Source organism: Mandrillus leucophaeus, unplaced genomic scaffold, assembly GCF_000951045.1.
Source record: "Mandrillus leucophaeus isolate KB7577 unplaced genomic scaffold, Mleu.le_1.0 Scaffold38, whole genome shotgun sequence".
Taxonomy (NCBI): domain Eukaryota; kingdom Metazoa; phylum Chordata; class Mammalia; order Primates; family Cercopithecidae; genus Mandrillus; species Mandrillus leucophaeus.
Window position 1 is genome coordinate 4,177,769 of NW_012104031.1, and position 18,902 is coordinate 4,196,670.

Here is an 18,902-nt window from a genome sequence, read left to right on the forward strand (position 1 = left end):
TAAACATCTTTGTGTCTAATGGTGGGCCAAGCTCTGAGGGATTTAGAAGTTTCTAAGACAGTGGCCCTGTCCTCAAGCAGCTTTCTCTCAACAGATGACAGAGAGAGATGGAGATAGACAGGTACATCCCCTCCCATATATTTTTGCCCCTGCTAACTTAGGTCTCCTCTCTCTTCCCTAATGCTTTATTATTTCCCAGCTCAATGCTTTTGCATATCCTATTCCCTCCATGCCCTCTTGATCGATCAAATCTCATGCTCCCCTTATGCCCCAGCTCAAAGGAAAAAAGGTAGATCTTGGTGACTCTGGCAATGGAGAACTTCCAACAGTTTCTCACTCAGACTTTTTTTTTTTGAGACAGAGTCTCACTTTGTTGCCCAGGCTGGAGTACAGTGGTACAATCTCTGCTCATTGCAATCTCTGCCTCCTGGGTTCAAGTAATTCTCATGCCTCAGCTTCCCAAGTAACTAGGACTACAGGTGTGCACCACCATGCCGAGCTGATTTTTGTATTTTTAGTAGAGACAGGGTTTCACCATGTTGTCCAGGTTGGTCTCAAACTTCTGACCTCAAGTGATCTGCCCACCTCGGCCTCCCAAAGTGCCGGGATTACGGGCATAAGCCACCACACCCAGCCAGACTATTTCCTCTAGGTGGTCCAATTGTTCCCTATGTGCTGCCTACATCTGGCATTCACACCTGCAAACTTCTGGTTGAGGCAAGGGAGGTGGCATGGGGCTAGTACTATAGGTCTCAGGTGGTAGTGGTGGTTTGAGCTATAAAGATACTAAGCTGGCCAGGAACAGTGGCTCACGCCTGTAATCCCAGCACTTTGGGAGGCCGAGGCAGGCAGATCACGAAATCAAGAGATAGAGACCATCCTGGCCAACATGGCGAAACCCCGTCTCTACTAAGAATACAAAAATTACCTGGGTGTGGTGGCGCGTGCCTGTAGTCCCAGCAACTCGGGAGGCTGAGGCAGGAGAATCGCTTGAACCTGTGAGGCGGAGGTTGCAGTGAGCAAAGATCGTGCCACTGCACTCCAGCATGGCGACAGAGTGAGAGTCTGTCTCAAAAAAAAAAAAAAAAAAAAAAGATACTAAGCTGCCTGAAAGTTTGGGGCTCTGTTTATGAGCCTCCAGGACCCTTAATCTGGTCCCACTCTCGCTGTACAATAGAGCTGTTATTGTTTCCTGAGAGCTTCCCTCCAGTAAAGCTGCTTCCCACCTGTGCTCATCCTTCTGCCAGCTCAACTTCCTACCTGGGTCTTTACCTACAATTTCTTCCTCTGAAATGCCTCTCCCCTCCCCCATCACTGCTACCTCAATCCCGGTCATCCTTTAAGGCTCATCTCAGGATTAGTCCACAATGATCTTTCCATGTTACTCTGAACTCCCGCCATTGTTTTAGCCAATATTCTGCAATTTATGGTTGGAATTATACCACTTTGTCCCACTCCCTGTTTTACCTATGTTACTTTGTGTCTTCATTGAGGCTTAAGGATGTTTGGGGAGGGCCATGTCAATCTGACCCTTCATTTGTGTTTATCACTAAACACAGTGCTGGCCACATTGGGTGCTCAGTGAATGCTGAAATAAAATAGTAAATGGTGGCTTTGGGGAACCAGAGACAACTTCTCAGTCCCCCTGGGGACAAGGTGCTGAGGAGTGATCCTGTAAACCAGCTCTCAGTTCCTTTCCCCATTCTTCTCTGGGCACATCCCAACCAAGGCAAGGGCAGTGCCAGGCCCAGGCTAATAGAAGGTGGCTTGTGCTATGGGTTTTCCCAGGCTAGAAGGGCCCAGGGCCATTTCTGCTGGTGACATACCCCCAGGAAGTGCCCAAAGCCAAGCTAATGAGGCCTGGGACTACTTAGAGCTGCACTGGGGCTTGAGGAGCTGGGGGACAGGGGCAGCTACATCTTTTACAAGGACCATGGGAGGTGAGGAGGTGAGAACATGAGGCAGCTCAGGCTGGCTTCAGCCCCTGCCCTTGGGACAGAAGGACACCTACAAAAACCAACAGAGGCGCTTACAGTTCCTGCAGTCTGCCCAGGGTCCGGATGGCCACGGGGAATTCCTGTAGCTCGTTATAATTCAGGTCTCTGGAACAGAAAGCAGAGCAGTCATTAGAGCAAAGGCTTAATGGGGCATGTCACGGTCCCTGAGAAATGGAAACTTGGCTCTGGGCTTGGCCAGGGAGATGAGTTTTCCAATCTGTTGGATCCAGCGGCCAATGTCTGGAAACACATTTTTGGAATGTTTGTGCTCCATTCCTGTTCCACAAATCCTCAGGCGTGGAATCTTCCTGGCTGCAGAACTGTTTTGAGGCAGGAAACATACTTCAGGGGTGCAGATACCTGGAACCATCTCCCTCAGAATAGACCCTGCCAACTGAAGAAAGCATCTCAAGCCTTTGGAGACATCAGAGGAGTGGAGGAAGGGGTGATGTGGGTGATCATTAACATCTTATAATCAGCACTAGGGATTCCAGAAGGTTCCTCAGGTGACTACTGTGGTCTCCATCTGTGGTCTTTGCTGTCATCCTCTATAAAAATGGGGGTGTTTCTTCTCTTTAGGTGAAGGCACAATAGCTATTTTCTCTTACACTTTTCTGTACTTTCCAGTTTTTGTTTTGTTTTGCAATGAGCATATATCACATGTGTAATCAGAAAACAATGAAGGTAATTTTAAAAAGGGGTAGTAACCCAAGTTGGCAAGAATGTGGGGAAACAAGCATTCTGATAAATTATTAGTGGGAATTTAAATGTGTACAACCCTTTAGAAACTATTTGACATCTTTTCAAATTAAAATATTCATACCCAGGTACTCCAAGTCTAGAAATGTATAAGGATAAGTATAAGGTTGTTCAGAACAGCACTGCTCAGGCACCAGCGGCAAAATATTGACCCACAAGTGACCACAGCTTCACTCCATCAACTCTTTTAAGGAAGCTTCTGTGTCTGTGCCTTTTGTGGAGATGACAGGGTAAGAGAAGGAAGAGAAATGGAAGAGGCTGAGGGTAACTTTTATTTTCATCAGAAAAGATTTGGAATTGCTTGTGACAAATAGAAAAGAGCCCCAAAGACAGGGGAGCCCCAGGGAAAGAGGTCAGCATTTTGAGGGAGATAGTAAAGAGTGACTGGGAAGTAGAGAGTAAGAACTACAGGGTACTTCTAGAAAGTTGTACTCCCTGTTACGTAATGAGATCCCCTCTCTACCATCAAAGAGCTTCCAAAATTTTAAAGTTGGCTTTCATTTTACTCAGTAGTCAATGACTTAACCCCATGTGGAAATGTGACTGATTTGGGGATGTCTTGATGCCTCTTGAATCCTGTTTCTGGGGTCCTGGGGTTTGGCAATAGGTTGGGGGAAGACTCAGTTACAGCGTTCCTCCCTAGCCTCCCAGGATGACCCCAGCCCACCTCCTCAGCCTTTTAAAGCCACCCCTGCCCTGACAACTTTCATGGTTGTCCATCCAATGCCAGGGCAGGGGGACCACGTGGAGGCCCTTTAATTATAGGTGACTTGGCAGGGTTCTGTGGATAAATACCATGTTAACACGGAGATAATGACAGGCTCCTCTGCGTGACAGGTCATTACACTTAATAGTCCACAGGTAGAGCCAGGAACCCAGCCCAAGGGCCAGAGGGGCAGTGACAAGCGTCTGGCAGCCAGTGAGCCAGATAATTGTCCCTCACTACACACACACACACACACACACACACACACACACTAATTACCCGATTACCCTCAGACTACCCTGGTGATCTTGGGTAATTACAGTAGAAAATCCCTTCTGCCTTGCTTCTCTTTGCTCCATTCTCTAGTGAGTCAGACGCCTTTGCCTCTCATGCGTCAAACCTTGTTGATTCGCTCACAGAGAGGCTCCCACAGACTGTGTGAAGGATGTGGTCAGGCGGAGGCCAGGATGTGTGCAAAGCACTTTGACTAAAACCAGAGGTATTGGAGTTGGAAACAGAGAGGAATTTTCAAACTGTGGAGTTCCTGGAGTTCTACCAGGTGCTACAGAAAATGCCTAGAAAACCGGACTGGGAGAATTGAAGGATGGCAGCAGGGATGAAAGCGATGGCCTCTCTTTTTGGTCTTAAATTGTATACATGATTCATTCTCGTATCTCAGGTTCCAAAAGCAGGTGTTCCCCCTCCATCTTGGCTCAGCGCACTCAGGAATTCTCCACTGTTGCCTGAGAACTAGATTTCCCACAAATGACATGGAAGTATCTTTATTGAAAAGTGGTTTATTTTTTCTTTTTGAGATGGAGTCTTGCTCTGTCACCTGGGTAGGAGTGCAGTGGTGTGATCTCAGCTCACTGCAACCTCAATCTCCCAGGTTCAAGTGATTCTCCTGCCTCAGCCTCCTGAGTAGCTCGGATTATAGGCATGTGCCACCACGCCCGGCTAATTTTTGTATTTTTAGTAGAGACGGGGTTTCACCATGTTGCTCAGGCTGGTCTCAAACTCCTGACCTCAGGTGATCTGCCCACCTCGGCCACACAAAGTGCTGGGATTACAGGCATGAGCCACCGTGCCCAGCTGAAAAGTCTTCATATTGCATTATTATCTCAAATGCAAAGTATTGCTTCGGTCTGGCTTCAGAGACTTTGCTTGCTATTCCAAAGGCCTAGCATGCTCTCCCCCAAATACTTCCATGGTTTACTCACTCGCATCATTCAGGTCTCTGCCCAAATTATACCTCATCAGAGAGCCCTTCTCTGACTACTCTATCTAAAATAGCATATCCTGTCATTTGCTGTTCCCTTATCCAGTGGGGTAGATTTAAAATGATCACAAATCCTTTGCAACTTCTCCTCTCAAGATGTGACATCTACCTTGGGCTGGGATGGCCTTGTGACTAGCAAGGTCCAACAGAATAAGATGGAAGTGATACAGTGTGACTTGGTCCCTAGTCACATGAGGCCTCACAGCCTCTGCCTTTGCTTCCTTAGAATGCTCCCACCACTACGTAAGAAATTCCAGGCTAGACTCTTGAATGATGAGGGCCATGTGCAGAGAGAAGACCAGCCGACAGCCAATACCAAAGCCCCAGACATATGAGTGGCCTCCCCAGACCTCCTAGCCCTAGTTGAGCGTCCAGATGACTGCAACCTCATGAATGAGCCCAGGGGATGGCTCCAGCAGAAGAACCACCCTGATGAGCCAGCAAAGCCATAATTCATGAGAAATAATAAAGTGATATTGTAAGCCACTAAATTTTGGGGTGATTTGTTATGTAGCAATATAGAATGAGACGGCTTCCGTTCTTTCTCTTCACAGAACTTAGTCACCTGACATATATTTTTGTTTATTTTCTTCCCACCCAATTAGAATGAAAGCTTCTTGAAAATAGAAACATTGTTTCATATTCTCTCTAAACACCAGAATAATCCTGGCATATAGCAGGAGTTCAACAAATACTTCATGGATGAAGCAGTGAAGACATCTAAATAAACTGATTAATGAAAACACTAATAGACTCTTAAGAGAATCTAGAGTATTTGGGGGAACATCCTTAAGATTTTGAGGCTGATGTTGCAAAAGACACAAGATAGTCCTGAGTGGCTTGCCTGGGGCCACAGAGACCATGGGATGGTTTCATGTGACTTTGCTATCATTAAGTCCTTATACAGTTCTTTGGACCCATGTCCAGGCAATCATTGAGTAGTTCCAGCCCTCCTTGGCAGTTTCTGGTCAGGAATTTTGCAGGAGTGGCCTAACAGACAGTAGCAAAAGACATATGGCAAAAGGCATGTGAACTAGAAGTCTCTTTTTGTCAAGAAATGTGAAAGAATAAAAGCTGTGTAAAGGTCAAAGAGAATTCTGCAAACTCCATGCCAATGAGGTGGCCGGAATTTTCCCATTTGGACATCTACACAGATTTAATGACCTGGGAAACTGCCAAAGTCCTGCTTCATATAGTACCATGTAGATGTAATCTGTGCCTCTAATTGTCCAGGGAACACGTCTTTGCAACTCTCTATGCTCCTGATGAAATCAACTCAGTGCAATGAACATTTCTTGCCTCCTCGAAATACACAAAGAATTCTGCTGGGTAAAGTGGAAGGTAGAGAGATGGGTTTGAAAAAAAAAAAACCCACTCCTATCTAGACAAATGCACAAGATGATGAAAGAGCATCTTTGACATGACTGTGGAGAGCACACGAAGCATCAGGACCTTCACAGACTGCAGTGATCACACAGAGCTGGGAAGACCATGAGGGCTTCATGGAAATGTGACATTTGAACCAGGTCTTGATAGAACAGCAGGATTTCAATACGAAGGGATGAACGGATCAAGGCAAGAGAGCATAATTTAGAGGAAGTGAGTGCTGTGGAGTCGTGTTTAGAAAAGAGCAAGCAATATAGCTTGGTTGGAGCAAAGGGCAATACTTGGAGGTAATTCTATAGGGCTCTCTCCTCTGGACTGTTGTACACTTCTTATCTGCTATCCCTGCCTCCAAGTCATCCATATGATAACCTTGCTTGAGCACTGTATGTGTGCCAGCCCCTAAGTGTTTTGTCCGAATAATCTCTTAATCCTCACAACAGCCTCAAGAGGCAGTTACTACTATTATACCCATTTGACAGTTGAGGAAAGCGAGACACAGAAATTAAATTAGTCACTCAGTCACAGAACTGATACCTGTCTGTGGCAGACTCCACTGCCTGTAAGTCACAATCTACTCTCTCTTTTCTCCATAGTTGCACTGACCAATACAATAGCCACTAGGCATGTGTGGCTATTCAAATTAACTACAAATAAATAAAATGTAAGATTTAGCTCTCAGTTTCACTAGCCACACTTCAAGTGCTCAATAGCAACTTGTGGCTAGCAGCTATCACATGAGAAGAACAGATGCAGAACATTTCCATCATCCCAGAAAGTTCTATAGGGCAGTGCTAGCTTATCGTAATAGGAAGAATGCCAGGAATGGAGCGAGAGTGGACTTCTCAGCCTCTCTCACAGTGGGTGTGTCAGAAGTGGTGCATACCGCATCTAGTCCAGGATTTATAAAATTGACAACTTGTCTCCTCACTGGTCTCTCTACCCTTCCACCAGCTAGAGGCCAAAAACAGTGAGGCCCTAGAGGTGGCAAGCTCCCAAGAAGCCAGATCCCTGAGTCATCACACGGACGAGGGCCACCTGCCAAGAAGACACACTCTCCTTAGACTGTTACATGATCCAGAAATAAACTTCTATTGTGTTTGTGCCATTATCCATGTTTCAGTCTATATGTCACAGCCATTTAGCCTACCTGAACTAATTCGGTGTCACAGCCAGGATTTGAACCCCGGCAGTGTGAGTCTGAAGCCCACACTCTTAGCAACTACACATCTGCCAGAAAGACCTTTTTAAAATGCAAAACTGAGTCTGTCATTCTCCTGTTGAAAAATCTGGAAAGGCTTCCAGAACAAGGGCTTACAGACAAAATCCAAATCCCTTAATGGGCTCCGATGCCCTTAACTAATCCCTCAGCTTCATCTGCCATTTCAGTTCTCCATGGGTTGTGCCATTTTCACACCCTTGTGTAGCTACTTGCGCCCCTCATGCCCTCAGTCTGAAATACCCTTGCACTACATCCACAGCTGTTGAAATCCTAGTCATCCTTTGAAGTCCGGCTCAAATATACCTTTCTCCCTCAATCCAGCCCAATCCCTATAGTCAGAAGGAGTCACTCACTCTCTCGGAACTTTTCTGGGATTTCTTCCTCTCCATGCATAGCATTACAATGGTAATGATAGTGGAGGTAATAATAGTAATTACTATGCATTAGTCATGGTTCTAGGTGATTTGCATATACTAATTCATTTAATTGCCATGCCAACCCTTTGAGGTAGGTACCATAATGGCCTCCATTTTGGAGATGAGAAACTGAGGCACAGAGGGAGATAATCACTTGACCACCGTTCCACAGCTAGAAGGACGGGGATTGAAGCCCAGGCAGTTTGAGTCTACAGTTGGGTTTTCTACATGCATATTGTCTCCCCAATGAGACAGGAAGTTTGTTGAAGTTGGGAAGCATATGGGTTCACTTTTGGATCTCCCACAGCCCAGGCACAAGGCCACACATGTGAATGTTCACTGTTGTAGGATGACCATTTGAGTCCACTGTGCAGGGTCTCAAGATGAGGGCTCCATTGGCCTTGGTAGCTGGCTGCTTCATGGCAGTGTCTTGGCCTTTGGGATTAGACTCTAACACACAGACTCTCGGTGACTGCAGGGAAGGCCTCCCCTGGCACCAGGCTCAGTGTGTATCTTCCATTGCAGGATGGCTTATGATGGCCTAAGCTTCAGCTGGAAAACTCATCCATGGCTTAATAGACTATTATCTTTAACAGCCCACAGCCAGCCAGCAGCCCAGGAACATTTCGCTGTTCTGTCTCCTGCTCCCGGGAGCTAGAAGCAGATGGGGAAGGACTGAAGTTAAAGAGAAACCTCTTCCAACTGCAGCCAGAGCTCAGTCTGGAAGCTGCAGCTGTCCACAGCTAAGACACCCCTTCATCTGCTGGGCTGTTTCTAGCCAAATCTAATCAAAACAGATGGCAAATTCATGCAATCAGTAAAAGTAGCTGAGAAGGCAACCCCAGCCCCAAGCTGTTCAAGGACCCAAATGCCCAATGTTCTCTTTTCCATCAGGTTATGTAGAAATGGCCAACTTCAGAGATCTCTGGAGAGCCTCACTGTAGATTCAGATGTAGATTCAAACGACAGAGCTGCCAGGATTTTACAGTCATCCTATCCAGTTCCTTCGTTTTCTTTTTCTTTTTTTCTTTTTCTTTTTTTGAGACAGAGTTTTGCTCTTGTTGCCCAGGCTGGAATGCAATGGTGCAATCTCGGCTCACTACAACCTCCTCCTCCTGGGTTCAAATGATTCTCCTACATCAGCCTCCCAAGTTGCTGGGATTACAGGAATGCACCACCATGCCCAGCCAATTTTGTGTTTTTAGTAGAGATGGGGTTTCTCCATGTTGGTTAGGCTGGTCTCAAACTTCTGACCTCAGGTGATCCGCCCGCCTCAGTCTCCCAAAGTGCTGGGATTACAGGCGGGAGCCACCACACCCGGCCCCCTCCCCCTTTTTTTATTGATGAGGAAATTAGCTTGGAGAGAGGAGGTAAATTGCTGCAAGTTCCAGAGCCAGGATTCAAACTCAGGCCTCTTGGCTCCTGGTTTAAAACACTTTCCTATATTCTACACAGAGTTGGATCCTGACTAGGCTCTAAATAGCAGGGCTAAGAAAAAAGTTTTAGGGAGAGAGGATAAATGGACGTGGAGGATTGGGGTTCTGCAGGCGTTTCTTTTGGTGCTTATAAGCATGTCAAAGCCAAATAACTATGATTTGGAAGTTAAATGTCTTTTTGTATGTTATCTGTGTTAGAGAGAGCTCTTGTCTTCTGTGCACCAACAGGATCATCTTGAACAAATCTCTTAATTTTCTTAGCTCATTTCTTCACCTGTAAATGGGACATAACCATTGCATAAGACTGCTCTGTTCACCTGGTCCAGAGACTAGCACAGAGTAGATGTTCAAATAATGCCAATTCCTTTGATCTCTTCCTTTTACTAGACATAAGCTACTAGAACAGACACTTTCATTCTTTAGATGCTACGAAAGTCAGCACGCAAGTTGGCCCATCTCCTTTTCATAGCAATTAAGAAAGATGAATATCACTAATTGGGTTTCCACTCACATTTTTATTCTCAAGGCTAACATTTGTGTTTATTACTGAATCATAGATAAGGGCACATGGGGAAATATGGGTGAGCCTAGCCCCCCATTGTGAAATGCAAAACACAGAAATTTTAGATAGATTGTAAACTCTGAATTGCCTTTTATCTCCCAAAGGCCTGGAACAAAGGCAAGCTAGCACAGTGAATACATGTCTTAATTGCTTTTCTCATACTGCAGACAGAGCCTCTGTCCTAAATATGACTCCACGTGCTTGGGGCAGATAACTGGGTGAGCCAAGAACCAACGAAAATTTTATGACTAATAGTATTGTTTTACCTTCTAAACAATCTACATAAAAGGCCACCCATTAATAAACGCAGCAATGAGTAAAGTTGTCATTAGTTTCCATTGAGAGACACAGATACAACCTCCCTCCTTCCACCTACATTCTCTTTCTCGCCAGAGAGAAAACTCAGAATCTACCTGAAGCAATAGCAGCGCTGATTTTAAAGAAAATGACTGATCTCTGAGATTGAGATTACTTGTTGCCCTGCCCTAATGAAGCACCTGGAACCACAGAAACCTAGAATTAGAAGGGAGGTAAAATATAATAGTCCAACCTGCCCCCAAAGGAAGAATCACCTCTGAGATTCTGGCCCAATGAGGATCCAGTTTGTACTAGAGCTATCTAAAGGGCAGGGCACTCACTGACATGCTGGGTGTCTCTGGTGCTGTCACTGCTGGGCCACTCTGCAGATTAAGTAATCCTTCCTTACCATCAGCTGGAGCGTCCATCTTCACTTCCCTGCTTGGCCCTCATGCTGTCAGCTGGAAGAGCATAAAATGTAATCTGCCTTCCAAAGATGATCGTTGTACTCTATCCAAGGCTTCTCTGCAGTTCTTTGAATCACATTTTGTTACACTTCATATTCTCACCACCCTTCCCAGGAGAGCCTTTGCCACGCTTAAGATATGGCACCCAGAACAGGATCCAGTTCTCTGGATGCAATCAGACCTCTGTGGGCAACATCTCTCTCACCCGGATGTTTGGGGCCTGTTAATACAGGAGACCTGAAGGCTCTGAGGTGTTCCTGACCACAGCAGAATGTGGCCTGATAATCTTTGCCAGAGACTTGGACCTTCCGGTCAAAAGCTAGGGTCTTGCAATTCTGACCAACTGGCTTGTGGGAAGGTGACCTAGACCAAAGGGAGGGCCGAGGGACCATCCTTGTGGGTTCAGTCCATATCCAGGCCATTTCTCCAAGACAGCATGAGATACCTGTGCCAGCTCCTGGACTGTGAGAGGACTGACTAGAGGATACTTACATCTAGGGTTCAGAGGAGAGGTCTGGGCTAGAGACTGCATATCTCAGAGTATAGATGTGACTGGGGATGGGAAGAACCTTAGATGTTAGATAGTCCAATGCCTCCCAGTACAGATGGGAAAACTGAAGCCCAGAGAGGATAAAGATTTGCCAGGAGCCATACATCTATTTGTTGAAACCGTTGTTCACCAAACATTTATTGAGTACCTTCCCTGTGCCTGGCACTGGGTCAAGAGCTGCAAATATAAAAGTGAATAAAACTTATGGAGAGATAGGAGGCAGGCAATTAAGTGAGTAAACAAATTATTGGGATATCAGATTGTGGTGCACGCTATGGAAAACGAGGAGTGCTGGGAATGGAGGTTGCAAAGTGGTGACCAGGGAGGATACTTAAAAGGTGACATTTGAGCAAAGTCTTAGAGGAGGTAAGGAAGTAAACCATGTGGATAATGGTGGAAAGAACATTCCAGACAAAAGGAACAGGCTTGATGCAGGAGCAAACGTAGTGTATTCAAGGAGGCCATCGTGCCTGGAGTAGATTGAGGAAGGGGTAACACCAGAGAGGCAGCAAGGGGCCACAGCATCTGAGACCTTGTAGACCAGTACAGAATGTTGGGGTTTTTTTCTGGAGTATGATGAGGAATCACTGGAGGGTTTGGAAGAGAAAAGTAACATGACCTGATTTGCATACTAAAAGAGTCACTCTGGTTGTTGTGTTGAAAATAGATTGTAGGATGACAAGAATGAAAGCAGAGTGACCAGATAGAAGGCCACTGCAATAACCCAGGTGAGAGAAGGATGGCGGCTTGGAGCATCGTGGTAGCAGTGGAAGGGGTGAGAAGTGGTCAGATTCTTAATATAGTTGGAAGATGGGGCTAATGGAGTTTGCTGACAGCTTGGATGTGGGATGTGAGAGAAAGAGAGCTGTTTTGGATGACTCCAAGGTTTGGGCCTGAGTAACTGCAGGAGTAAAGCTGCCATCACTGAGCTGGGAAGACTTCTGGTGGGATGGGTTCAGAGAAAGACTCCGGGGTTCAGTCTGGAAGTCTGGATATTTGTTAGACATCCAGTGAGCACATTAAGAGGGCCTTTGAATATTTAAGTCTGGAGTTCAGGAGATAGGTCTGGGCTGGAGCCATCAGCAAACATACAAGACCAGATGAGAACACAGAGGGAGAGAGCGTAAACAGAACTTGAGTCTTGGGAGAGAACTTGAGCCTTGGGACATGCCAAGGTTAAGGGGTTAGGGTGATGAGGTCAGAAATGCTGGAAACAGTGCATTCATGATAAGTTGAAAAGAACTCAGGACTTCTAATCTAGAACCCTTTCGTCTCTGTGACAGCAGGGGCTATACTTTGTTGTTCATAAATATTTTCCCAGTGCCTATAATGGTGGCCTGGCACATACTAAAAACTTAATAAATAGGTATGGAATGAGTAAATCTAAAGAAACAGAAGTAAAGAGAGTGGTAGTCTTTAATTCTTACCAGCTCCTCCTTCCTACAGATATGGGAGGGCCAGACCTGAACTTCGTTTCCTCTCCGTGACATCTACTAAGGAACCTGTGGGCCAATCCTCCCCACCCTCCTTAACCTCCCTTCCTCTCCATTCCAGACCAGCTGGCTGGGGTGCCTGTGGGAGCAGTCGGCGGAGGGGGTAGAGTTCACGGCGGAAGTTTTGTCCCCATTGCCAGCAGGGGAGGGAGAGGCAGCAATGACAGGAGCAGTGACCTTGGCTACCCCCCACACCAGGGCAATGGGAAAGGGAATGTTGTGCTGGGAAGAACTATTAATAACTCGTCACGGTCACAGAACGCAACACAAACTCATTGGGCAGCTCAATTTTCTGCCTGTTAAAAGTTATTAGTGGTTCTGTGGGGGAAGCCAGAAAAAATTTATATGGAACAATAAATTCCTCTATAAGCCACAAAACCCTACAAATTTGCAGCTAATAAACCCACAAATGTAAGATGATTAAGAACTGGCAAGGAAAGAGAGTTCCTTGATTCTTAGCCTCAAGAGGCAGTGTGGTCTGATGGGCTGACACTGGGCCAAAGGCAGAGAAATCCAAGTTCTAATCCTGGCTCTTAATTAGCTGGGTGTCCTTGGGCAAGTCATCCACCCTCTGTCTCAGTTTCCCATCTGTAACATGAGGATACACAGTTCCTGCCTCGTCTTTCTCAACAAGTGATTGGGGGGATAAATAAGTTATGAGACAAGACAGCCTTTCAGAAAAAAATATTTCTAATTCTCTTAACTGCAGGTAATTATTATTCGCCCAGTGACTAGTGGGACTATCAGCACTTACCTTGAGATATGAAGGCAAATTTGCAAGATTCATCTGGACCTCTGCCCCAACCCATTAGCCTGTCCCCAGAGGGCTCTGTCATAGAGCCCACCAGGATAGCTGTATAGTGGGTTGAAATATATGTAGCCCCCAGAAGATATGTTCAAACCTGGCACCTGTGAATGTAAGCTAAGCCTGGTACCTGTGAATGTGAGCTTATTTGGAAAAAGGGCCTCTGCAGTAGGAATTAAAGATCTCAAGATGAGATCATCCTTGGTTAACATGGTGGGCCCCAAATCCAATGGCAAATGTTCTTACAAGAAGATGAGACACGCAGAGGAGAGACACAGAAGAAAACAAAAAAGGCAACCTGAAGATAGAGTAAGATATTGGAGTGATGGGTCTATAAGTCAAGGATTGCCACCAGACACCAGAAGTGAGGTGAGAAGCATGGCATGGATTTTGCCTCAAACCCTCCAGAAGGCACCATCCCTGATAACACCTTGATTTTGGACTTCTGACCTCTAGAACTGTGGGAGAATAAGTTGCTTTTTTTTTTTTTTTTTTTTTTTTGAGACAAAGTCTCACTGTGTCACCCAGGCTGGAGTGCAGTGGCGCAATCTCGGCTCACTGCAAGCTCCGCCTTCCGGGTTCACGCCATTCTCCTGCCTCAGCCTCCCAAGTAGCTGAGACTACAGGCGCCCACCACCATGCCCGGCTTTTTTGCATTTTTAGTAGAGACGGGGTTTCACCCTGTTAGCCAGGATGGTCTCGATTTCCTGACCTCGTGATCTGCCCGCCTTGGCCTCCCAAAGTGCTGGGATTACAGGCATGAGCCACCACGCCCGGCCGTTGCTGTTTTTTTAAGCCACAAAATTTGTGGTAATTTGTTATGGCAGCCACAGGAAATTAACACAGTAGCTATGCCTTGACTGCCTGGAAATTCCCATCCATCCTACAGAGGAGATGAGACACAGCATGGACCACTGTGAAATGACACTTCTGGGTAACATCCTCCCAGCCACCTTAGGACACATTCTGTCCAACATTAAATGGGAAGACAGGAAAGGAAGCCAACATAAATCAAGCACCTATAATGTTCCAGGCACCATGTGAAGTCATCTCATTTAATGCGATCCTTGCCAACAATCTTCTCAACTGAAAACTATTATCCCCATTTTCTATTTGTGGAAACCGAGGCCCTTGAGAAGTCAGGTGACTTACACCTATTACATGCTGGTGGCAGAGCCAGGATTTGAATCTAGGTCTGCTGAGTCAAGATGAATCCTCATACTACCCTGGGAAGATCCCCGAGCCCTGGGAGGACCTCGGTGGAAGTCCACCTGGTTTCCTGTCCCTGGCCAAAGGCTGACATCAGGGCCAGGAGTGAGGCGTAGGCCAGATACTCTCAGAACCAAGTCAGAGCCAGTTTCCTGTTGGCATTAGCAGTTTCAAAGACACACAGAGAGAGGAACATTTTCTAGCTACAGTCACTGTTGAAGTAAAAACGTTCTGTGGAAACAGATCACCAGAGCATCCGTCACCAGAGGAGATTTGATGTGGAAGGTACAATTTTGTATTATAAGGCAGAATTCTTTGCTCTCTTCCCATCCCAGGCCCCTGTTGAATGCCGGTCCTGATTTAGAGAGACAGCTGGGGCCAGATTTCTGTTCTCACTATGGCCCCAGGCTCTCCTCCAAAGGAAAGTGTCCAGCCAGCACAGGGCTCCAGTTGGGCCTGATTTGTTCAATGAGGTTATAACAAGGCCCAGGGAGCATCATCCAGGCCCAAGAGAGGTGAGACACTGTTGTCCCTGGGTCCATCCTGGACCCTGTCCCCTCCTGGGTTCTAGCTGAGATTCAGCCATCAAGTTCCCAGATCTAGAGCATGAGGGTGGGCCCTTTAGGATGCAATTGGGTTTGCTAGACCTTTTCTTTTCTTGCAAAGATTTTTAAAGATTAGCTGTCAGGCTAGACTAGCTCCTCATGGCCTCCAGGCACACATTTCCAAACACTGACCTAGGGTTTCAGGTCCTGAGACCTCCCGGGTAAACCTTCCTAAAAATGTTCTTCAGCATGCTCTCTTATCTCTCAGTCTAGATACCTGGGAAGTCCTACGATTGAGCTGACCTTGACGGAACCTCGTGCTAAATGAAGCAACATGTTACGAAGCAAGAGGTATGGTTTCTAGTGGTTTACTATCACTTACAAACTATAGAGACATGGGCAACTCACCCCCAAATACCTACATTTGGTCTGATCTGGTAAGTGGAAATACTACTTCACAGTCTGGGGGCTAGACCACCTGTGATTCTCAATTTCCCAGCAAGTTGGCGTCATCCTCATTGTGGAAGTAGAAAGGAGTTGTGGATGCAGGATGGAGCATGACCTGTCTGCTTCTGGCTGAGGTTTCTTGGCAAAGTCTGGAATGATGATGACTACATCAGGAGAAATGCCCTAGGAGCTTCCTTCCTACGAGGTCAGACTTCTGCAGGGGACAGCAAGGTTTCTGCAGGAAGGGGGTGGGGTGGGTGAAGTCGGCCTGATTTGTTCTGCTAAGCAAGAGACAGGTCTTAACAGTGCCCATCCCCTGAACCCTGCCCAAATCACTTGAATTTGCTGGCCCTTTTTGAGTAAAAGAGAGCATGGTGTATGTCTCTCCCACTTTCCCCCATCTCTGAGGCAGCCCATGTGTAGATGAAGGAAGTGAGGCTCACGGAGGTGGAGTTACTTCCTCTGGCTGACCCAGCTTGCAGAGGCAAAGCCAGGGTTGGAAGCCAAACAGCCTGCTCTCCAGAGCTGAGGCCATAACAGAGGCCATGTTGCTGCAGGTGCATTTGTGATGGGCATTTCTGTGCTGTCCTGGGTTGTGGGGTGGGGCTGCCTATGTGGAGTGAGGATCATGTAGGGCTTGCAACCTGTGGCACGTGTGTTGCATGTGCACATGATTGGCTGTGCAGTTCCAGATGCCTGTGTGGCCACGCGTGTGCATGCCCGCTCCTGGCCCCTCCTCCCCAGGTGGTATGGCTGGGGGCTGCTTTCCCCACTTAGAGGAGTCTGCAGAGGAGCCAAACCACAGCTCCAGCCAAACCGCAGCTTGGGCCGCAGGGGTTTGATCTTCCCTCTGCTGCCGGAGATGAGAGAAGTCTAAGTGGCAGAGATTTACAGGGCCTGAGGGAGAAATACCCTTCCAGTGAGAAGCTCACATGAAAAGCTCCAGAGTAATAACTGAGGCTGCAAAGCGTGCCAATTATGCAACAATTAAAAGGTTTGACTATCATTTCTTTCTCCTTTTATTCTCCCATCTACTCCTCCCCCTGCCACATCTGGCTGCCCCTGCAGGCTCCCCAGCAAAAGCTCTGGGGAACAGAGGATAAAGAACACACTTTTCCCCTTTTTAATTGGAGATCAAAAGTTGGAAGAAGAACTCACCCCCTCAAGGGCAGGAAGAAAGGGGTATTGTTGAGGTGGAGGCCCTCAGAGGAGGGGATGGGAAAGGAGAAAGGAGTGTAGGGCAGGTTCCTATACAGCTTGTCAGGGTCTGTAAGAATTTTACACACATCATCTCACTTAATCCACAGGCCAACCCTGTAAGACTAGTATATTACTGGCATTATGTTTCAGATTAGAAAACGGAGACCCACAGAGGCAAATGATTTGACCAAGGTCACACAGCTGGTAGAACTGGCATTGTACCCCAGGCTGTCTGATGCCAAGGGCTTTGCCACCAGGTTCCTAGCCTTAGCTTTCCCATTGGTAAAGTGGGTGCAGGCCCTGGGCTTTGTGTGATGGAACCAAGTGCTCCCGTAGATGAAAGGTACAGTGGGCGCTTAGCGGCAGGATTGCTCTGTAATTCAGCCAGCAGCAGCTGAGCCAAATGCCCTGCGCAGCAATCCAGTGGCTAATTGAGAAAGAATTAGGCAGTGTGCCCCAAAAGTGAAGAAACAGCTGCTAGTTGGCTTTTTAGAGGTGCCAACACACAGCCAGTATATGTATCCCCTCCCCAACTGATTTCCCAGCAGAGCTAACAGCGCCCACACTCCAGGGCCCATGGCATTGGACTCCCTCCTGCCCTGCTCATCCATGGCAACTCCAAACACTGCCCTAAAAGCTCTTATATCTCCTGAGGGAGGGTGGTGTGGGGGCACAGGCTTTAGGAGGCTAATGACCATCTCTTACATCCAGGATTCCCCCAAACAGCTGGCACATAGCAGGCTCACACAGCTCACATTTGACCCAGACAAAATAGGACAGCAGGCTCTACCCTAGGGACTTTCATGTATGTTTTCTCATTAACACACCCTAGATCTGCTCTGTCTCTAACTGAGGGAGGAACTCTGGGCAGGCCATGACACCTCCCTGGACATCAATTTTCTCAGATGTTGATTGAGTGGGCTAGACTGTCCAGAGTTAACTGCCCAGCTGTCTATGACAGCTAGAGAGGGAGGAACATGTAGCCCAAGTCACGCACAGTGGCAGGGAGAGGTTCCGATCATCCTGCCTCCAGGCTGGGGCATGTCCCCCACACCTCAGTCGTCAGTCTTCAGGAGGGTGAGCATGCCGGCAAAGCTGGGCTGGCTCTGCCGTTTCTCCTACTTCAGGCTGAGCCCAAGAAAGCAGCCACACACCTGGGTCTTGTGCCCACAGGAAAAAAGAGTGGAGCTTGGGTCTCAGCATCCCTATTACTTTTCCCTGCACCACCACAAATGCCGTCAGCCCAGGCCTCCTGGGATAGGTTTTGCTAAATGGTTTTCCCCAATATATTGCTTCCCAGGTCACAGCCTGACTCTCAGCATTTTCTCCTCTGCTGCTTTGGATTCTTGAAAACCCCTCACCTCAGGAGTGATGTCCTGGGGTATGTCAGTGGGGTGGAGAATAAGGGGGATTGGTTATGGAGAGCGAGGTGCAGCAAGTCGGGGGCAAGAGAAACTGTGACCATCCCCCCGACACCATGAGCTCTATCCCAACCTTAGTGGCTCGCACTTGGTGACCTGGGGGTCCTTCTTTCCCCATCGCCCCTCTCCCAGGCCTGTACCAGGTGGCTGTGGTAGCCAGCTCCCTCATGGGAGCTGAGGGACCCCAGCTGGCAGAGATGGCCACACTTAGAGAGCCCAGCCAGTTGTTTGCTCAAGTGGGGCCCACTCAGCCCACTGTGCGGGGGCTGGCAGGACTCCAGAGGAAATGATGGGAGGGTTTGGGTGCATTCTGACCTTAACTGAATTCCAGGATGATGATGTGTGAATAATATGGCTTTTTGAGAGTCAACAGCTTGGGTGCTTTTTATAGTCAGGCTGGAGCGCTGAATGGGCCATCTCCCCGTTAATCATTTAGCTAGTTAGATCAATTGGCAAACAATCCCAGCATTACTCTGTGGTATTACTCTCCCTTCCGTCAGCAGCCACCCTTACACAGATGTCAAAACTGCCATCAAGTTAGCCCCAGCCCTACCCCCGTGCCTTCTATTCCCCAGGCTTCATATTCTAATTCCTCGAGCTTCTTACAATTCCCATTTCTGTCCAGAATTTTCATTATTTTGGTGGTCTCTGCCCACAGGGAGATCCCAGGTTCCTACTCCCTGGGCCGTTCTGAACTCCCAGAGGGCA

General features: G+C 47.3%; 1 protein-coding gene across 2 annotated transcripts in view; it reads right to left on the reverse strand.

Moving 5' to 3' along the window:
* LGR6 (leucine-rich repeat containing G protein-coupled receptor 6) overlaps positions 1 to 18,902 on the reverse strand; it is a 122,559-nt gene that overhangs the window by 20,198 nt on the left and 83,459 nt on the right. For both annotated transcript variants that reach the window (XM_011990526.1, XM_011990527.1), the window contains one exon: positions 2,034 to 2,102. In XM_011990526.1, coding sequence (XP_011845916.1) covers positions 2,034 to 2,102 — 69 coding nt within the window. The remainder of the gene's footprint in view (positions 1 to 2,033; positions 2,103 to 18,902) is intronic.